We start from the raw sequence: 17,234 nt of genomic DNA on the forward strand, positions 1-17,234 counted from the left end.
TTTTATTATTTTTTAAATTTTTTTTTGGGTTTATAGAAGCATATTTTAGAAAATAATTTAAATAATAGATAAATGTGAATAATTGGTTCCACCATACGTTTTTAACAATTATAATTAATTATTATTAGAATTTGCATTATTTTTATATTTATATTTATATTTATATTCTTCTACTTTTGAGACCTTGTCCATGGGGCATGAACCACAGACCCTAATCCTCTCCCATAAGCTTCTAGATGTCTAAAAGGCAAAGCTTGAGCTTAATCAGCAATAAACAAAGAGAAGTTGGCCATTAAGAGACTTTTGGACATTCAAACATTTTATCTTTTATCATGTTTAAAGAGAAAAAAATAAAAATATAAAGTACAATTGCAAACTCCATTAACTAGTTTCTAGTTTTGTTTTGTTTGCCTTTGTACGGTCATAGTGTTTGCTTCATCCCACTTAACCAGACAAAGCTTTTATATTAGTGCGTTTAAAGTAAATTTCATTCACACATTGTGATTAGAATTGTTTATTTTAATTTATTGTTAAAATATTAAAAGTATTTTATATTAATATTTAATAATAAAATTTTTTCACAAATCAAACCAAAATTGAGCTTGAAAATTTTATCCAAATCTAAATCGTAGAAAAGTTTGATGGATTGTGCCATCTGATCTGTGAATAATCTAGTTTTGTTAAGGGTAAAATTGTTTAAAAATATATTTTTTTAATTTATAGTGCAAAAATTAAAAGTGATGACAATTGATAATTATTAGAATTGGATCAGATTTGATTTTTTAGATTTCATATAATTTTATAAATTTTAAAAATTTGATTTGAATTCGAATCGATCTTTCACATGATTTGATCTTAACCAAACCAAAATTTATTTATTTTTAAATTTTTTATATATTATTTTAGTATAAAATTTTAAATATTTAAATAAATTTTGATATAAAATTATTATTTTTATTTTATAAAACTTTAATATATATAAATTAATAAAAATATATAATTTGATTTAATTTTTTTATTTTTATTTTTTAATATGATATTTGATTCAAATATAATATATATTTAATATTTAAATTTAATTTAAACTGAATAAAAAATTTACATCAATCACTATAATTTTAAATTATTTTTTATTTTTTTCATCTCTCGTGACATCTCCAAGTGTGAATATAAAAATTTGTATTTACATTTTTTTAAAAAAATCACAAACAAGAAAGGCTTTTTTTCTTTTTAAAAAAAAAAGGAAGGCTTATGAATAATATATTATTATTTATAGAATTTACATACATAAAATAACAATCTTTTTCCTAAAAGGAGGAAGCGGCACGCGCGAGGATAACGAGAAGGTGAAGCACGTGATGGAATAGTTTAGAGAGACAGAGACAGAGAGAGGATGGCGGCTGGGAATTTTTGTAGGCCGCGTGCCAATGGAAGAAGCCACCGATGTGGTCCCATGTAAAAAAGATATTAAAGAACGACACGTGTCATTAAGGGATTTAACAATAGTCAGGAGCAGTATGTTTTCTCAGTTCCTGGGACCCCCAAGTCCCAAGGCCAACTCCAAAGGCAAAGGCACTTACGGCCGCAACCCTTGAAACAGGCCTAAGCAACAATTCCACGTCAGCCCCTATTTGCCCTTTTTTTTTGTCAAATTAAGGAAAGAATAGGGTAATTTTTTTTTAATTCTTAATTTACCTTTAAAGTTCTTATTCGACTACTTACCCAATTGAAAAAAAATATTAAATGCATAAATTTTTTTAAATTTTTAATTTTTAAAAAATTAATTTTAAAATATCAACTAATTAATTAAGAGATAGTCGGCAGAATAAGCAACTAGTTAGAGACAAAGGAACAATGTTGTTGAGTTGAGACGTGATTACGTAACCAGCTCTTTAATTACTTTAATTAAATAAATTATTAATTATGTTGCAAAGATTAGATGAATTTTGGCAAGTGGATAGCACTTGCTTTACATGTTGTAAACTTTTATTTATTAGCTAATTAAATTAGGTTCTTAATACTATAAATTAAAATCGCCTCAAGTATTAATTTTAGACTAACCTACATTATCATTAATCAAATCAAGGTCCAATTAATTAATTAATATGCCATTACTTTATATATAAATTTATAATATATGCTACTATATCTGATAATGTCAAATTCACATATATCTATATATATTAGTCTTTTGCACAACAACATTGATATATACATATATGTTATAAAATTATTACTAAATCATTGATTATCTTTCTTATTTTTAAAATTAAATTAATTTTGTTATATTTAATATTATAAAAAATTGAATTATGATAATTAAAATTATAAATATAATATTTTATCAACAGATCATATAATTATTAATAAAAAGATAAGATATTATTAGATCATTCATTGAAGCCTTTGTTTTTTCCTATTCTTTTATATATCATTTTCATTTCCAATATATAGAACTTCACATTAAGATCTTATACTTTTGAAATTAAATGGTTAAAATATATATCTACATACAGGCTTCAACACATATGATTAATTAAGTTGATGAAAGTCATAATGGCAATTTGTGGGCTTACATTACATGCATGCAATCGCAAAACCTAGCACTTACCTTCGATCCACGTTCAGGTTTTTAATTACCTTCCCTAATCACCCTTCTAATAAACTTTCAAAAGCTGACTCTTTCATTCTCTTCTTTCTGATGATCAGGGCCCATCCGAACCACGGAGTGATACACATCACTCAGTTTGCAGTGAAGATCTGTGGGTCCTGATAGTTCCACGTGGAGATCAAATTGGCATGCAATGATATCGATCATTGGATGTGACCTCACTTCCCCCCTGATGATTTTCCTGAATAGTGGACGGCTACTGTTTGGAAAGCTACCTTACAAATCTTTCATTTCTTTATTGAGGGGTCCTTCAGCTTCAGCCATTCAACAAGTCATTTGAAAAAAAAAAAAAAAAACAATCAAAAAGAATAAGAAGATGCTTTCTGTTCGTTCAGGACTAAGGCTTTTTCCCAGAACTGAAGTGGTACCTCAAAGCCAAAGGCTGACCACGGAGGCAGCCCACCTAACAACAGGCCATGTGCAAAGATCTCTTTATCGTCTGGTATGACTTCGATTATCGAACTAACAGGAATACATACATATCGTCAACTGAAGGCTAGAGATAAGGCCCTTCGTCGTCAATTCAACTCTAACACCTGATTCTGTATTTCCTGTGCATGCGAAACGTTATTTTTTTTTTATTTTGATTTTTCTTTCGTCAACAGGAAGAAAAGTCTTGCTCCCACCATCTTACATTTTCTTTCTTGACTGAGAATGTGTATGAGATGTTACGTCAATGCTTTATCCCTGAAAAAAAAGGAAGTAAGAAACTGAAAGGAAATTACGGTGGAAATTAAGAAGAAGTTGCATGTGCCACACAAACTTTTAATGGCTTTGATTTTATTTGGATTTCCAACTGGTCATTCATTGTGCTTTGCAAATTGCAAAATGCCATGTTGATACTTACATTATATTCATATTTTACTTTCAATTTCCTTTCCAAAAATTTTAAATCACAATTGACAAGGAAGAAAATTTGTTTCGTTATCAGCTGCGTTAAATTTGATTCACTCTTTTAATTTAATTAGCCATAAATAAAGAAAAATCAAAGAGAGTAAAATAGTCAACTATTAGCGACAGCCAATCAATGTGTAGCCTAGAGGTCTCAAACGGGTCGATCTTTAATTACCGACTTCAAAATATTCATTTTGGACAAGACCAAAAAAATGCGTTTAACCTTATTGTAAAGGGGGACTGCAATTACATGATCAGTAAGTTGGAACCAGCTTCTCATTTATGGCTATGGACTTTAATTTTGCAGCTACCTTCTCTTCCTGAGCCGCGAGGCCTTAGCCTCAAAGAAATCACCACGGAGGCTGTGGCGCTTGAAACTTGTTTTGTTTCATGCATGTGATCGATTACTGAATTAATCCAAGTAACCCTCAAATTCTCACGTAGCCGATATATATTATTGATCCAACCTTTAAGATGCTAAAACATCATATATAGTTGCAGCAATACTAACGAAAGAGGTTCAAGTTCAAGGGCCAGCAACGCATATCATGTTTTTCAATATTGTTAAAAGGATATCGATCAAGCCAACTGACGTATATTACCGTTCCTTGATCACTTGAGACAAGCTAGTTTGGTTTTGAAGGCAATCCTTTACAGAGGTACTCCTCTAAGCCACTTAGCCACAACAATTTGATGGAGTTTCAACCAAAAGGTAAAAATGAATCAGTGCTATAGCTTTCAATTTCTATATATAGCTTCATCATATTGCCAAAAATGTGTACAAGATCTTTCCAACCTATAACAAATAAAGTAACTGCTCATGTTGGGATTCCACTATAAGTTAATTAGAACACATGTTCTTATGCTTATCTTAATTGTCTACTGCGGGCCCAAGTAAGGTACAAGTTTTGTACTATACATTCAAGCACTTTCCTGCTGAATTACGCTAATGTTAACACAACTTAAGCGAATTGCTGTCCACAATTTCATGCTTCTTCAAAGGGTTTCATGAGCATTATCTGATGTTTCTCCTTCGTAACTTCATTACCTTCAATGGAAATGATGTTAATGCGAAAGGCATATGTCCCTGCCACAATTCTAACCACAATCTATAAAGCGAGTAATTGGAATCAAAATTCATCCGGTATATACTCAATTCGTTATACCCTATTCTTTGAAAGTAGATTTTAAATTCAAATCTCTTTTTTTTTTAGGTAAATTTCGCGTAAAGAGAGTACAAAATCAAACCGGTATGAAATACTATTAAAATACTATCACTAGGGAAACAACCATATATGTAAAGCTTAATTTATTGGTATCTGACTTAATCAAATTCTATGTATCATTTGTAGAAATACCAAATGCTGTGGAAATTAAACCAATGCAATGAGAGAGGAGTCAAAAGCTCCATTTCTACAGCTTAATTTAATTATACCATAAACCTTGTTCTAACCAGTTAATGGATGATTCTTAACAAGATAATTAAAGCAGCCTATTTGATTGACTAAAAGCTTGTTTAAAAATAAATTAAACCCCAAGAAAAACACGGGTCAATCAACTGGGTTTTTTAATCTATTTTATGGTAATAATGATTTAGAAGCGACTGGTCCCCTGCACCAATTTAATCATAGTTTAGTATACATCCATTCGAAAACGATGTTCAACGTGAAAATTTGACTCCAATTTCTTTCAAAAATTAATATATAAAAACAAATAAAAAAAGAAAACTTTTCTTATTAGTTTAGTTTATCTTGATCTGCATATTGTTTTCGGTGTTTTGCTTTTCGCCTAACCATTTTCATTTCCAGTTGTGCTGTGTGGTGAAGGTGAGAAACACACAATTGAGTCTTTTCCACAATCCATATCAATAATGGTGGAGAATGCAAGGATAGGAATGTCCAATATTACCTATATTTAATGAAAATTTTGAATTTTTTCGAATGAAGATAGAGATGAATATTATATTATATTCATCTAGATGAAAATTATTATAATTTTAAATTTTTATTAGATATAAGATGAGAATGGATAATATAACACTCGTATCGTACTTATATTTTTACATATATTTATATATATTTAGTAAATATATTTTTATTAAATAATATAAATTATTATTTTAAGTTAATTAGAATTAATATATTTTTATTGAAAACATATATATTAATAAATATTTATAAAAAAATATCTAATTATATAAGATAAAAATAAAAAACTAAAAAAATAAATTTTTTTTAATTTTTTTTAATTTATGGTTTCGATGATTATCTATATTCATTAAATATCCATGAGAATGAAAATAAGAATAAAAATAAATTTAAAATATTTATTAAATATGAAAATAAAAATAGATATAATTTAAAATTTTAAAAATATTCAAAAATAAAAATAAAAAATACTCCATTCGTTTTATATCTTACCTAGTAACATCCATTTGCTCGTATTACGAAAATTCTTTATTTGTCGGTTCAAATTTTAGTGAAGTGGGTTGAAAATACTAGGAAAATGCCCAAATATAATCTAGACATGACTAGAGTTAGGCCCATATTTGCAATCCTCCAATCATCATGATTGGACCCAAATTCACCACTTAACTTTTCATTGGGCACAAAATGGAAAAAAAAAGAAATATTTTGGGCTTTTGACCACAAAGTAATTTTAGAATAAAAAAAATAAAATAGAAATGCCTTGACAAATAACAATTGGGTTTTTCCGAAGCGTGTAGACCACTTCAACATCTAGCGTGTGAAACTCGTTTCCCCGCCCATAATATACACACGTTTCATGCGTGCGACACACTATCGGACATATTGCCCCCGCACGTGCCAACAAAAATATTTTCCTTCAAAATATCGCCATGTCACTCCAACATTTTTTTTTTTCCCTCATTTTCTTTTTCTTTTTCATTTTCGACATCTCTGTTAAATGGAAAAAAAAAAAAAAAATCTGTTGTTATCTTTACTTAATCCAACTCTCACACGTTTTAAATGTACGTATAATGATACGTATTTTTTTGGCTTTTACGCTACTTTTGGCTACGATTTTATCCTGTCGTAAAATCCACGTGTTCAGATGAAACACATTGCGCTTTCTTGTTTTCCTCACATTTGTTTAAGACTAGAAGATGGGGACCACCGCCGACCAACCTGATCCATTCGTAGTTGCCAATTTTATTAGGACTGTTTTACCCTTTCTATTACAATTTTTTTTTTTGCTTTTTTTTCCTTTCGTAATCAGAAAAATACGTTACATAATATCAATTTTGAAAAGTCAAAATATATAAAAAAAAAAATTACAAGTTAAAGAGAATATTATTTGCTTTATTTCATATTTTAAAATATCTCTGATTTTTACAAATTTCTGTGCTTTTACAAAGCCTAAAATAGTAGAAGTACTTTTTAAAATCTCATGTTGATTTTAATAGAAAATTAAACAATAAAATTTTAAATTTATATGTTGAAAATTAAATCTGAATAGAATATGTAATATAAAACCTTCTAAATTTCTACTATTGAATTTTATAATTATTCAAAATTATTTGTTTATTTTATTTTCGTTATTTTTGTATCAAAACGATGATATTTAGGAATGATTCCTCTTGTCCAATCGGCGATCGTCAATTATAAAAAAAAAAACCATTCAACTGTCGTGCTCAGACAAAGTTGTAAAAATCAACCATGACAAAACAATCTCATCGTTCCAATGGTTTTCTGGTCAATTCATACAAATAATATTCCAAAGGTCTTTAAAGTGCAGGGACAAAAATGTAATTCCATCCAGGAAACTCCCCCTTTCTCCTGTCTATAAATACTAATGAATGCCTGCCTGATTCAATTCCCAAATTGTATGAATCCCAGGACAAGCTCTCTCTCAATTCAACTGTAAGTGTTCAATTCAGAATTTCGTTTCCATTTTTAGTTCTTTAGTATATACTATTTAATTAATTATTATATTATATATATATATTTTTTTTTCTAGCTTTAGGCGTCTCTGTGTTTTTCTGTTCTTCAATTTATAAGATTAACAGAGCTGTGTATATACATATTCCCTTAGATATATTTAGCAATTTGTTTCTTGAATTCATAGAAAAGGACAAAAAAAAAATGAAGTCTAGCACTTGTATTGGAATCTCCAGCATGAAACCTTGTTGTAGAATCCTAATTAGTTATAAAAGCTCTTCCTTTTTGGGGTTTTCTCCCCCGAAAATGAACCGTTCAGGAATCTCAAATTTGTCGAAATCACTTTCCAAAGTAGTTGATCGCCGTAGATTTCACTCTTATAAGCATATTAGGTCACAGATTGTAGGTTGTAAGTGTGTTGTTGATCTGAATCGGAGGGCTATTAGCGTGTCCGAGTCGAGTTGGGGTCAGGCTAGGGTATTTGCGGGTAGTTTTCGTGTGGATAAAGGTAGGGCTAGGGGTGTTTTAGTAATTCCTAAAGTAGCGTCAGATTTTAGGAACCACTCAACGTCCGTTGAGCCTCATGTTAACGAGAAGAATTTTGAGAGGATTTACATTCAAGGTGGGCTGAATGTAAGGCCTCTGGTGATTGAGAGGATTGAGACAGGTAGCGGTTTAGTTAAAGAGGATAATACTGGAGTAGATGTTAATGAGAAAGGTGTAAATACAGATAATTTTAAGGGTTTGAATCTGACTGAGCCTAAGATTGAGAGAGAGGTGTCTGAAATTGACAAAGAGGCATGGAATATACTACGTGGTGCTGTGGTGAACTATTGTGGAAATCCAGTGGGGACCGTAGCCGCTAATGATCCAGCAGACAAGCAGCCATTGAACTATGATCAGATATTTATCCGTGACTTTGTACCTTCAGCGCTTGCTTTTCTGCTAAATGGAGAGGGGGAGATTGTGAAGAATTTTCTTCTTCACACATTGCAGTTACAGGTACATATGATCTTTATGCCTAAACATTGCTTTTACATTTTAATCAAATTATCAGTGTGCTTTTTGATCATTGGTGGAAACTTGAACACCATATGTAAATTGATTGGTCTTAATGATATCTTATTTAACTTTATGATTGTACAACTGATTTCTGAATTTGTAGAAATTAAAAAGATGTGTTATCAACACTAAGCTACATTTAGCCCGGAGAAAAACATGAATTGGTATTTGCATGTCACAATGATACCATAGAAGTGCAAATTCGGAAGTGCAGATCATAACTTGATACCACTTTGCATTTTTATTTTTGCATTTCATAGATCCTCAGGGAATTTCATCATCAGATAATATCAAAGGAGGCTCATTACTTTAACTGGTGGATTAACTTATGGTTATTAGGGTGATATATTGATGGGCTCTCTTGCATTCTTTCTGGGCATTGGCTGTTTTTTGATGATGTTTTTGTTGGTTTTAGAGCTGGGAGAAGACTGTGGACTGTTATAGCCCCGGGCAAGGGTTGATGCCAGCAAGTTTTAAAGTTCGATCTGTCCCTCTTGATGGAAGCACTGAAGCATTTGAAGAGGTTTTAGATCCTGATTTTGGTGAATCAGCCATTGGTCGTGTTGCCCCTGTTGATTCTGGTAGGATAGTATGACTTTTAGTCACCGAAGAGTTTATTTATAATTAATTCTTTAACATCAAATGCCATAAAAAATTTTTCTTGCTGGTGTTAATTCTCTGATTAGCAATTATTTATTTTCCAATAATGGTTCCATCTCGTTGAGATGGTGTTAATTCTCTGATTTTGATGTTAATTCACAGGGTTGTGGTGGATTATCTTGTTGAGAGCTTATGGAAAGATCACTGGGGACTATGCATTACAAGAGAGGGTGGACGTACAAACAGGCATAAGACTGATCCTAAATCTGTGTTTAACTGATGGTTTCGACATGTTTCCTTCGCTGTTGGTCACTGATGGTTCCTGTATGATTGATAGACGAATGGGTATTCATGGCCACCCTCTGGAAATTCAAGTAAGCTGAATACTTTTTTATTATATATTTATATATATATATATATATATATTAGGCATTTCCCTTGTCTATTTGTTAAAACCCAAACGACCCTGATCTTACAGGCTTTATTCTATTCTGCTTTGCGTTGCTCCCGTGAGATGCTCACTGTGAATGATGCAACCAAGAATTTGGTAGCTGCCATAAACAACCGACTCAGTGCACTCTCATTTCACATCAGAGAGTATTACTGGGTTGATATGAAGAAAATCAATGAGATATATCGTTACAAGACAGAGGAATATTCTACAGATGCCATCAACAAGTTCAATATCTATCCAGATCAGATTCCTTCATGGCTAGTTGATTGGATTCCTGATAAAGGTGGCTACTTCATTGGCAATTTACAACCTGCTCATATGGATTTTAGGTTTTTCACTCTTGGAAATCTTTGGACCATTGTTTCTTCTTTGGGAACCTCGAAACAGAATGAGGATGTTTTGAATTTGATTGAGGAAAAATGGGATGATCTTGTGGCTAACATGCCTCTTAAGATTATTTACCCTGCTCTGGAGTCTGACGAGTGGCGGATCATCACTGGAAGTGACCCAAAGAATACGTGGGGCTTTTTTCATTGCATTCTGTGATTCTCTTTACTTCTCTGTAAGCATAACAAATTGGTGAATAAAATTATTCAGAAACTGACTCCTGTCTTGTTTGCAGCCCATGGTCATATCACAATGGTGGATCCTGGCCAACGCTCCTGTGGCAGGTAAAGCTTATGTATATTTTGAAATCTTTTATAATGCTTGTGAAGGTTGATAATGTAGTCAGTTACCTATCTAATACACCTTAGTCATGTAATGATTGTAATGATCTTGAATCTTGTAATTATGCTCCTTAATGAATTGCATTTTGTTATTTCAGTTTACATTGGCCTGTATAAAAATGGGGAAGCCAGAATTAGCACAAAGAGCAGTTACTTTGGCAGAGGAAAGGCTGTCAGCGGATCAATGGCCTGAATACTATGACACAAGAAGTGGAAGGTTTATAGGCAAGCAATCCCGGCTCTTCCAGACATGGACAGTTGCCGGTTTCCTTACCTCAAAGATGCTATTGCAGAATCCATGGAAGGCATCCCTGTTGTTCTGGGAGGAGGACTACGAGCTTCTCGAGACTTGTGTTTGTGGCCTTAGCAAAACTGGTCGAAGAAAGTGCTCACGCCTAGCTCCTAGGTCTGCGAGTCCTGGACGGTAATGACCCTTTGTTAATAAGGCGTCGGTGTCTTTGTGTTTCCTTAGCAAGCATGGGAAATAAAGATGGAAGAACAGAGTATAGCAATTATCAGAATATTCTGAGTACTAACAGCCATCATTTATGTAAAGCACCTGTTTGTTGTATCATTCATTGACTTGAATTATGAGGCTCAGTTTTTGGAGAGCTTCTAACATATTGTAAGGTTCTAAACCTGAATAATTGAACATATGAATTCATTATTCTATTATATATATCACAGCTTCTTTATTTTATGCTGTGAACACATTGTTTTCTTTATCTAATTTAAGTTCTTGCCTTTGAGTCTTCCCATCGAGGAAAGAACCAAGGCATTGTCCACAAATTGAGGGTATGCATTGATATATTCAGGCTGCCATTGTTGCATAAAATCATAATTGTGGCCATGGGAGATCTAGCTCGATTCTTATGGTCGTAATTTCTGATGACAACCTTCATCTCATTGGCAAGAAATCAACTCCACGGAACATATGATACTCCTTCCTCAGAAAACTTATCATTAGCCAATTTTCAGAATATTCTGAGTACTAATTCATGTTAAGTACTTTTAATGCTACATTTGATTTCCAAAATCATAAGGAATTAACTTAATTTTGAAACACGATCTCTGCTTTTATTTCTCTTCTGATACAGGAATCAAATTGCCGGGGTTTCTGAAGGATGCAGCCTGAGCTTGAAAGAAACTGAGTCAATAGTCTAAAGGGCTTGCATTCAACTTGTTCATAATCAGATTCAGACAAGAACAGGGTGCCATATGCCAATTTCTAGGCAAAAGAGTAAGGACCTGGGGAATTGAAATTAGGAGCCCAATTGTGCTGCAAGAATGGCCCCAAACCTGCAAATTAGTCCAATTACGCCCCTGTCAAGCCACTCAAAGCCCACAGTGCGAGTTACAGAAGCCTATCCTCCTGACAGCCCTCCATCCTTATCTACACATTTGAACTCTGGAACCCAACATCAAATCCTTAGCACTGAACTTTAATGCATTATCACCTTTTTCCTGGGAAAATGGCTTCATGCATATCTCAACAACAGTGGACCTTTGGCAATTTCCTAAAAGTGAACGGTCTAATCCAAATCTACGTCAATAAATTATAAGCTCTTCATTTTCATCGTCTGATTTTATTTTGTTGCATTACTTTCTGTGGATTTTGACACAAAGCCGGTACTTGTCTTATGTCCCCATCCAAGTTCTGAAGTGGAGGCCTGGAGTGGAGCCATGCTATCTTAGCCAGGCAATAAGACTCTATTCAGTGGAGTGGAGCAATCTGGTATCAAGACTCAATTCCATTAATTCCCTGGTGAGACTACGCACTTGTATGAAGGTTAGTAAAGGAAAGGAAAGGATGCCTTAAAAGAACATCTTCAGTGGTTGTTTCTTGGTCAAACACCCCCAAGGGTTGATGCCATGATCAATGCCACGGCAGAAATCAACGCCACGGAAGATATGATGCTTCTTCCTCATAAAACTTATCATTAGCCAATTTTCAGAATACTCTTTTCAGTACTTATTCATGTGAAGTACTTTTAATGCTACATTTGATTTCCAAAATCACAAGGAACTAAATTAATTTTGAAATACGATCTCTGCTTTTATTTCTCTTCTGATAGAGGAATCAAATTGCATTGGGCTTCTGAAGGTAGTAGCCTGAGCTTGAAAGAAACTGAGTTAATAGTCTCAAGGGCTCGCATTCGACTTGTTCGTAATCAGATTGAGACATGAACAGGGTAAGGGACCTGTGGGATTGAGATTTGGTGCCCAATTGTGCTGCAAGAATGGCCCCAAACCTGCAAATTAGTCCAATGACTCCCCTGTTAAACCACTCAAAGCCCACAGTCCTGAGTGGGTTCCACGAGTTACAGAAATCTATCCTCGATCCTTATCTACACATTTGAACTCTGGAACCCAACATCAAATCCTCAGCACTGAACTGTAATGTGCATGATTACCCTTTTTCCTGTGGAAAGTCGCTTCATGCATATCTCAACAATAGTGGACCATTGGCAATTTCCTAAAAGTGAACGGTCTAATCCAAATCTACGTCAATAAAATATAAGCTCTTCATTTTCATCGTCTGATTTTATTTTGTTGCATTACTTTCTGTGGATTTTGACACAAAACCGGTACTTGTCTTATGTCCCCATCCAAGTTTTAAAGTTGGAGGCTTGGAGTGGAGCCATGCTATCTTAGCCAGGCAATAAGACTATTCAGTGGTGTGGAGCAATCTGGTGCCAAGACTCAATCCATTAATTCCCTGGTGAGAATACGCACTTGTATGAAGGTTAGGAAAGGAAAGGATGCCTTAAAAGAACATCTTCAGTGGTTGTTTCGTGGTCAAACAACCCCAAGGATAGGACGACATGTTGAGTAACTCATCTAGTGCTGTAAGCCATGCTAGCTTTCAATTTTGTGAACTTTTGACAGGCCATTGAAAATGAAAAACCCCTACTAAACTGCTTGACATACCTGTCTTTGGTCCCTCATTATGTCCTATTCAGCTTGGAGTATGGCATCCAAATTTCGATTCCCCAATCTTGTGGTCATTTCCTATTCATAGCGTTCAGTCCACTGCATTGGTATGTTCTATCTCTATCCATGGCCTTTCTCTCCCAGTGTATGTCATTTCCCACTCAGGACCATTAGCTAGGGTCAATCTTGCAAAAAGATCAGGACCATAAGGATTATTGTTCATGTGCAGAAATATAACTGCACAAAAGAATGCCAAAGCTGCTTGGAAAAGAGAACTTTTCACTGATGACTAAACTACATATAACATAAACCATTTTCCCACCCCAAATAACAAGTTTATGACTACATTTTCTTCCTGTAAACAAAAACTATGGGAAATGGGAAGGATTACAGCCAAAATTCCCCCATCAGGAGCAGCTAAAGATGTAACTTGGAAAGTCGTCAAGCAACGTGTTCATCTATACTGTGCTTTCTGAAAAGTTCAAGGCGGCCTTCTCCAAGCCGGAGAGAATATGAAGCTTTCTTGTATTCACCCCAGGTAAAAGGCCTGTACAGCAAAGGCTTTTGGGGGGTGACCAGCTCTGCGGGAGCACTGACCCAAGCATGTAGTGGTGGTGCCCCAAAATAGGCCATTGACATTCTAGACTTGTAGGAATTGGTCAAGGCTCTGTGCCTCACGCTTACGAACCTCCCATTGGTCATAGCCTTCAAAATATACCAAAATGAACATGTATTAGTTTATGGTACTGCAGAAGCTTACAGTAAGAAACTGTTCACCTACCATTCCTACCTTTAACATTTCAACTTCATAAAGGAATGTCTCTAACTTAAACTACAACCATTTTGGATGAGCTAGCTGCCTTTCCTGTCTCAAATTGGTTTTTGACGATCGCTTACTCAGCTGTTTATCTTACAAAATAAAGTATAGCTTAAAACATAAGTATGTCCCTGCAAGGAATCGAACCTAAATGTGCCAGTTAAAACTTTTCTGTTTTTATTAACCCAATTCTGAAATGTCCCCCAAGATTTGTCTCTAGAGGAAAGGAAAAAGAGATGTTGGTAACCGTACCCAAACTTTACGGATTACTATAGCTGCTTGCAAGAACAATAAATGGTAATACAGCCTAAGCAACCAGAAACTTTTCAGTTCCATTTGTTCTCAAAGAAAAGTTAGTAATCAATTACTCAAGTCCCTAGTGTTCATTGGATAGAAACTCATATATGGGGGTCCCTTTTATAGGGTGGTCAATCCAAAGCTGCAGTGAAAAACTGCAGTGATTCCAAAAGCATATTTCAGTTTCTATCAATCCAATTCACCTTTTCTTTTGGGGGGTCTAAGACGTTACTATGATTACTATGAGAGAGAAGCGAATGAGAGAAATGTACCAACCTGTAAAACATCACCCACATTAACACAAAAGGCAGTGGGGTCAGGGGGGACAGGGACCCACACACCTTCATCCAGAGAAATTTGCAGGCCACCCACATCGTTGGATCTCAGGATGGTCAAGATCTGAGGGTCGGAATGCTCCCCAAACCCAACCTTGCTGCTGCTGTGACCATGAAATGATGAGGGCGACGTTTCCCTATCCTTGCAGAGAATGGGTGGATAGTGATTGAGCCTGAAAAGCGAGTCACTTTCAACGTCCCTGATCATCCTACTAAACACTGATGAATCATGGACCCACAATCCCTCTGCCATCAGATCCAGGATCTCACATGCCAATCCCCTAACTGCTTGTATGTAACCACTCACAGCAAAGCTGCAACCATACACAACACACAATCACCATCACACATTAGAAAAACGAGTAACTAGCAAACAATCCCAGCATAACTAAAGGTGCGGGCTTGAGTTAAAAACTCAATACTGTCTCAGCCTGAACACTGTGCCCTTTGTTTTAGATTTGCTTTATCAGTTTTTCTTTCTGTGTTTTGCTTCATTAGGGAAGATTAGTCAACCTGTTACTTTTCTCCATTTTTGGGTAGGGGCATGAACTCTGGAGCCACTGCATTTTTTTTTTTTTGAAACATCCCTTCTTTCAATTCTTTTGATTTGATTAGACCTTCTCCGCTGCAGCCCTCTTTGCTGTGATTTGTCATTCTGATATCGCAATCTTTTATGTCATGATACTTTCCTTACAACCCACATTTCTTCCAAGAGGTGATGTTTCTTATACGCGCTTTCTAGGGCTCGTAGAAATGAGCCCGACCGCAAACATAGGGAAGTGTCTCTGACATCAAATCCCACCTTGTAGGAGAGTAGAGGAGAACTATATCCCACATACCACAGTCCCATGTGACTTGAGGCTATTTCGAAACTCACGTGTATTCATGATTTTGAATCACTTTTTTTTTTTTTTAATTTTAATATTTCTCTTCTCGATTCCTATTCATCCAATGAAAAAACTATATTTTTCTCTACATGTCTTTGGTTGACCTTTAATTCTTTACCAAAGTTAAAGAGAACAAGACATGATCTGCAGTTTCTTCTCAAACCAGTTCTAAACTGACCTATGTTTTGATTTTTCCAGATGTCCTATTTATGAAAGAATTAAACATTATGTCTTAATAAAGTTTGGTTTTTTGGCTAAAAGAATGAAAAACGGCCTAGTTGAACCAACCGACAAATTTAGATTATGACACTGAATCCATAATTTTACTTCTCAGTTAGGAAACAAAATTTCGGTTTCACCAAATGGTCTGAAAGAATAATAGTAAAAAAACACAAAAAAAAAGAGCTACAACTTGGCTATGAAGCAGGTTTTCTTTCCGCATATTTTTTCACCAGATACAACCCTACCCAAATAAACTTGCTTAATATCATGGCAAAAGAAAGGGAAACTACAAGTAGGCTTTTTTTGTGAATGTATAGTTGTAACATTTATTTGGGGACTTTTGAAAGGCCACAACATCAGCAAAATATAGTAATCATTGCCATTTAAAGCAGGTATATATGGTTGGAGAGTTGAATGCAATGGTATAGAAAAGAAAATATACAACTCATCAAAAGCCCACCTTCATGGATTCATCAAATTGAACAAATCAGTAGGAAAACATGCTGGCAAAGATCTTGCTAGTCACTGAACATGGCCCAAACTCATCAACTTCATATAGCTTATTTATATACTTTGTATATATTTTTTTTCTCTCTTTTTACCTATCTATCCTTTGGCCGCCATTCAAGAAAAGGAACATGCAACAATTGAAGTACTAAAAAAATTGAGGAAAATAAAGTACCTGAACTTTTTGGGGTCATTGGAGATGGTATTGGATCTCTGAGAAATGGATAGAGGGTTGGTATCAAACAGAAGATATTCAACTTCTCCAATATCACCATTGAAGCCAATGTTCTTGCAACCATAACCAAAGGGAGTGGCAGGTCCAGCTCTTTGTTTCTCAGAGAGTGGCTTGGCAAAGAAGTTGAGACCTTCTTCTTCCATTTGGGCAATGATATCCTCAGACACTCCATGGTTGATCACCTGAAAGAAACCATACTCTTCACAGGCTTTAACAATGAGGTTTGACACCTCTAATCTCTCAGCTGAAAGGTCCACGACAGGAAGCACAATGGGTTGAAACTTTTCAGCCCGAGCTGGGTTTGGTGAAGCCACCACCATATCTCCTCTCTTTGGAGCTCCAACAACACTTAGAACAAGAGAACCAATTAAAAAAAGAATAAAGACTACACGGATTCTGATATTTGTATGTGAAAAAAGATAGGGCAAAGGGTGCGTTATGAAGAAACGTAAGAGCCTACGATATTTAAGAAGAGAGAATCTGAGAAAAGTAAAAAAGAAAAAAACTTTTCGTGTTGATGATTCAGGGAATCACTTCGGGTGAAGTACAACTGTACAAAGCTTTGGCAAATTCCTGTTTCAGAAAAAATTTGACTTTCATTACACTCCCCTTGACTTTTTCTTAATCCTCTTTTTTATCTATCTTTTTTGCTTAAATGTTGCTTTAAATAATGAATACTCTCTTTTTTTACT

General features: G+C 34.4%; 2 protein-coding genes across 3 annotated transcripts; one reads left to right on the forward strand and one right to left on the reverse strand.

Annotated features, from left to right (window-relative positions):
- Window positions 1-7,410: 7,410 nt before the first annotated feature.
- A/N-INVC (Plant neutral invertase family protein) lies at window positions 7,411-10,987 on the forward strand. Of its 2 annotated transcripts, none has more exons than XM_022867408.2 (6): window positions 7,411-8,466; window positions 8,942-9,107; window positions 9,289-9,500; window positions 9,605-10,122; window positions 10,203-10,251; window positions 10,407-10,987. In XM_022867408.2, the coding sequence occupies exons 1-6, from the start codon at window positions 7,669-7,671 to the stop codon at window positions 10,734-10,736; spliced, it is 2,073 nt and encodes a 690-aa protein (XP_022723143.1). In that variant the 5' UTR covers window positions 7,411-7,668; the 3' UTR covers window positions 10,737-10,987. The 2 variants fall into 2 exon arrangements, with proteins under 2 accessions (XP_022723143.1, XP_022723144.1); XM_022867409.2 differs by having other exon boundaries at window positions 7,414-8,466; window positions 9,605-10,098.
- Window positions 10,988-12,754: 1,767 nt separating this feature from the next.
- LOC111280211 (gibberellin 2-beta-dioxygenase 2-like) lies at window positions 12,755-17,199 on the reverse strand. The gene is made up of 3 exons (XM_022867410.2): window positions 16,483-17,199; window positions 14,633-15,005; window positions 12,755-13,947 (listed from the first exon to the last, which is right to left on the reverse strand). Exons 1-3 carry the CDS (start codon window positions 16,860-16,862, stop codon window positions 13,684-13,686), a joined length of 1,017 nt encoding a protein of 338 aa, XP_022723145.2. The 5' UTR covers window positions 16,863-17,199; the 3' UTR covers window positions 12,755-13,683.
- Window positions 17,200-17,234: the final 35 nt, after the last annotated feature.

This window comes from Durio zibethinus, chromosome 27, assembly GCF_047325235.1.
Source record: "Durio zibethinus cultivar Kanyao isolate XHJ-2024 chromosome 27, ASM4732523v1, whole genome shotgun sequence".
NCBI classification, from domain to species: Eukaryota; Viridiplantae; Streptophyta; class Magnoliopsida; order Malvales; family Malvaceae; genus Durio; species Durio zibethinus.

Bases quoted from the DNA above. Each gene is read 5' to 3' on its own strand.
- LOC111280211 (XM_022867410.2), bottom strand. From the start codon at position 16,862: ATGGTGGTGGCTTCACCAAACCCAGCTCGGGCTGAAAAGTTTCAACCC. The intron at 15,006-16,482 runs GTACTTTATTTT...GTATGGTTGCAG, and splicing joins AATGACCCCAAAAAGTTCAG to CTTTGCTGTGAGTGGTTACA. The intron at 13,948-14,632 runs GTTGGTACATTT...TATATTTTGAAG, and splicing joins ATGTGGGTGATGTTTTACAG to GCTATGACCAATGGGAGGTT.
- A/N-INVC (XM_022867408.2), top strand. From the start codon at position 7,669: ATGAAGTCTAGCACTTGTATTGGAATCTCCAGCATGAAACCTTGTTGT. The intron at 9,108-9,288 runs GTAGGATAGTAT...GTTAATTCACAG, and splicing joins TGTTGCCCCTGTTGATTCTG to GGTTGTGGTGGATTATCTTG. The intron at 10,252-10,406 runs GTAAAGCTTATG...TTGTTATTTCAG, and splicing joins GGCCAACGCTCCTGTGGCAG to TTTACATTGGCCTGTATAAA.